The 3,153-nt window shown below is 64.3% G+C and overlaps 1 protein-coding gene across 9 annotated transcripts in view; it reads right to left on the bottom strand.

The window, feature by feature from the left end:
• Positions 1–2,643, bottom strand: part of EXD3 (exonuclease 3'-5' domain containing 3) — a 79,067-nt gene extending 76,424 nt beyond the window's left edge. For 3 of the 9 annotated variants that reach the window (XR_004263916.1, XM_032261693.1, XM_032261695.1), the window contains exon 1: positions 2,067–2,641. Coding sequence is in view for 7 of the 9 variants with exons in the window: in XM_032261693.1 (XP_032117584.1) it covers positions 2,067–2,121 (55 nt within the window). In the remaining 2 variants the exon portion in view is untranslated. Of the gene's footprint in view, positions 1–2,066 lie in introns of all 9 variants that reach the window. The other 6 variants (XM_032261691.1, XM_032261692.1, XM_032261694.1 and 3 more) reach the window with 3 other exon arrangements.
• Between the last annotated feature and the right edge of the window lie 510 nt (positions 2,644–3,153).

Genomic DNA, 3,153 nt, shown 5'->3' with positions numbered 1-3,153 from the left:
TTCCGGGCGGGCCATGTCTGTTCCAGGGAGCTCCATGTCTGTTCCAGGGAGCTCCATGTCTGTTCCAGAGAGCACCAAGGCTGTCCCGGGGAGCACCACGGCTGTTCCAGGGGGCGCCGTGTCTATTCCAGGAGCACCGTGTCTGTTCAGGAGCACCGCGTCTGTTCCAGGGGACGCCGTGTCTGTTCCAGGAGCGCCATGTCTATTCCGGGGAGGCCATGTCCATTCCAGGGGGCACCGTGTCCGTTTCAGGGAGCGCCGTGTCCGTTCCAGGGGGCGCCGTGTCCGTTCCAGGGGGTGCAGTGTCTGTTCCAGGGAGCCCTGAGACTGTTTCAGGAAGCGCTGTGTCTGTTCCAGGAGGGCCGAGGTTCTTCCTCAGTGGTGCTACTGGTGGTGCACTTTGAACACATCCCACTCTGCTTAGGTGGAGAAAAGGCTGTAGATGCCATGGCCACCTGTGCGGGGAGCTGGCTCTGTACCAAGGCGAAGCCCAGCTGCGGCGTGCTCCCCGGCCCACAGGGCGGCCTCCAGGGGAGGTAACAGGGCCTCATCCCACACAGGGGCTGGCCTGGGGCCCACAGAGGGCCTCAGAGGAGGCGGCGGATGAACGGAAAGGTGAGGGGTCTGGGCCCATCCCGAGAGGGCCAGGTGGGTGGTTGGAGCCCCACGGGATGGACAGGGCTGTGCCTGCAGAGGGGCGGCGTCCACACCAGCCCTGCCCAGCTCAGAGGTGGCCCTCCCCTGGGATGCTGCGGCCTGGCTACCTCAGGGAAGGTGACATGCCCGGGGCACCGCCGTTGCCCTCAGCATGAGCCAAGCCGGGAACGCAGAAGAGAAAGGCAGAGAGAAAGCCCCGGGAGGGTCCGGGGCTAAGGGCGCAGCCTCGTGGGATAGGGAAACTGAGGCAGAGAGCCTTGGCCACTGCCACATGGGAGCGGGGCTTTCACAGGGGAGAGGGCTGTGGCCCTGCCCCATGGAGGGGCATGTGCAGGGTGGGCCTGGGCAGAGGCCGGGGGTGGCGAGTGAAAAGGCAGTAAACCCACACAAACCCAGGGTCTACAGCCGGGGCCAGGCAGCCAGCCTGGGCTTTCAGCTCTCGCTGCTGTTCACAAGGACCGCAGGTTGGAAGCCGTGAAGGGGCCCTGGGCCCTACCCCCATCTGCCCTCAAAGCCCCGGCCCAGACGGCTCCCATCGGGGCCCAGCCGAGCCCCTCCCAGGAGGCTTCCACCCAGCCTGGCCCAGGCACAGAGGGCAGAGTCTGGGGCTTGGGCTGACCCCCTGGCACCAGACAGCCTCCGCTCCCCCCCAGCCTCCGCTCCCCCCAGCCTCCCCTCCCCCCCAGCCTCCGCTCCCTCCTAGCCTCCGCTCCCTCCCAGCTTCTGTCTCCCCAACCCGACCCAGTCCCCATTTTGCAGGGTCTGGGTTTGCAGGAGTGGCAGGGAGGGAGGCCGGGTGGAGCCCTGCGCCCTGGGTGGCACCTCCCCTCGGGCTACGCAGGGATGCCACTCCTCCGCTTTGTCCGTGGGGGAAGGCGCTTCTCATTTCTCTCTCTGACCTGGAAGGTGTTGGGAGAGCAGACGCCCTTAACCCAAGGGATGAAGAATGGCTCCATTTACAGAACTTGGATCGCTGAGGGCCACACAAGAAACTGCGGGTTCCCTGAACCCCAGGAGGCAGTGCTGAGCACCCAAGGGGGTTTCGGCCCTCCGCCTTGCACCCCGAGGGACACAGGGGACCAGAGCTACCCCTCAGCGGCCAGCCCTGAGCGGCTGCACTGCCCCCGCCGCCTCCCTCGGGACGCTGTCACAGGCCTGGCGCCAGGCCACCCATGCTGGGGCCCGAGGGGGCAAGCTGTCCTGAGAACCCCTGAGTACCAAAAGGCCACGGCAGGGCCTCCAGACTCACAGGGTCCCATGCCGTGGACACTGTAGAGAGGCCCACAGCTGGGGATTGGCAGCCAGGCCCTCGTCACCGAGTACAGAGTGGGTGACACTTCCCCCCAAGCACCCCACGCACCTCCCCCCACAGTCCCAAGGGGACTGGGCACCATCCCGCTCAGACTCACCTGTGCAGCGGCGCGCACCAGCGGCGGGGTCACCAGCAGCGTCTCCTGGGTCCATCCTTGGGGCTGCAGCTAAGGAGGATCTGCAGAAATGGACAGATGGGTGGGGTCCCTGAATGCAGAGCCCACACCAACAAGCAGCCCATGCCCGCGGCCCCTGGAGGTGGTGGAGGGACCTGGTGCCTCGGGGTGCCCCAGCTGGGGTCCCCAGTTGCTGAGCACTCTCCTCTCCCGGCTGGGATGACGGCCGCCAAGTTTGGACCCTGTGTTCCCATTCCACGCCAAGCCGCCCCCGCTTTCAGCAGGGAGGGCAGGGGGTGGGAGGGGCCCTGGGGAGGGCTCGGTAGACAGAACCTCTCGGGCGTGCAGAGGGGCCTGTTCTCCAGGACAGCGTGACCCCCCCTTATCACATCCCCCTCAGGCTGTGTGTCCTGCCGCTGGCGGAGCCACACGGGAGGGAGATGTTCTCCCTCAGAGGGCAAGGGCGCCATGGGACCTGCTGCCCCTGCAGGACAGGGACCTCGGAGTGACGCCCTTGAGGCCGACCCAGCACACAGCTCCATTAGGGTCCAGGCGCACTGCAGGCTCCCCCAGAGTATTTTTTGTTTTGTTTTGTTTTTTTGAGACAGAGTCTTGCTGTATTGCCCAGGCTGCAGGGCAGAGGTGCGATCTTGGCTTACTACAACCTCCGCCTCCTGGGTTCAAGCGATTCTCCTGCCTCAGCCGCCTGAGTAGCTGGGACTACAGGTGCCCGCCAACACACCCAGTTAATTTTTTGTATTTTTAATAGAGCCGGGATTTCACCATGGTGACCAGGCGGGTCTTGAAATCCTGACCTCAGGTGATCCATCTGCTTCGACCTCCCAAAGTGCTGAAATTACAGGCGTGACCCACTGTGCCCGCCCTGTTTTTTGTTTGGTTGGTTTTTTTTAAGACGGAGTCTCACACTGTCCCTCAGGCTGGAGTGCAGTGGCACAATCTCAGCTCATTGCATGCTCTGCCTCCGAGATTCAAGCGATTCTCCTTGCCTCAGCTTCCCAAGTATCTGGGATTACAGGCACCCGCCACCACGCCTGGCTAATTTTTTTGT

The sequence above is a fragment of the Sapajus apella genome, unplaced genomic scaffold, assembly GCF_009761245.1.
Source record: "Sapajus apella isolate SASKATOON/1434 unplaced genomic scaffold, GSC_monkey_1.0 scaffold126, whole genome shotgun sequence".
Taxonomy (NCBI): Eukaryota; Metazoa; Chordata; class Mammalia; order Primates; family Cebidae; genus Sapajus; species Sapajus apella.
The sequence above is the reverse complement of the archived record's forward strand: the minus strand, read 5'-3'. Positions and strand labels throughout refer to the sequence as shown.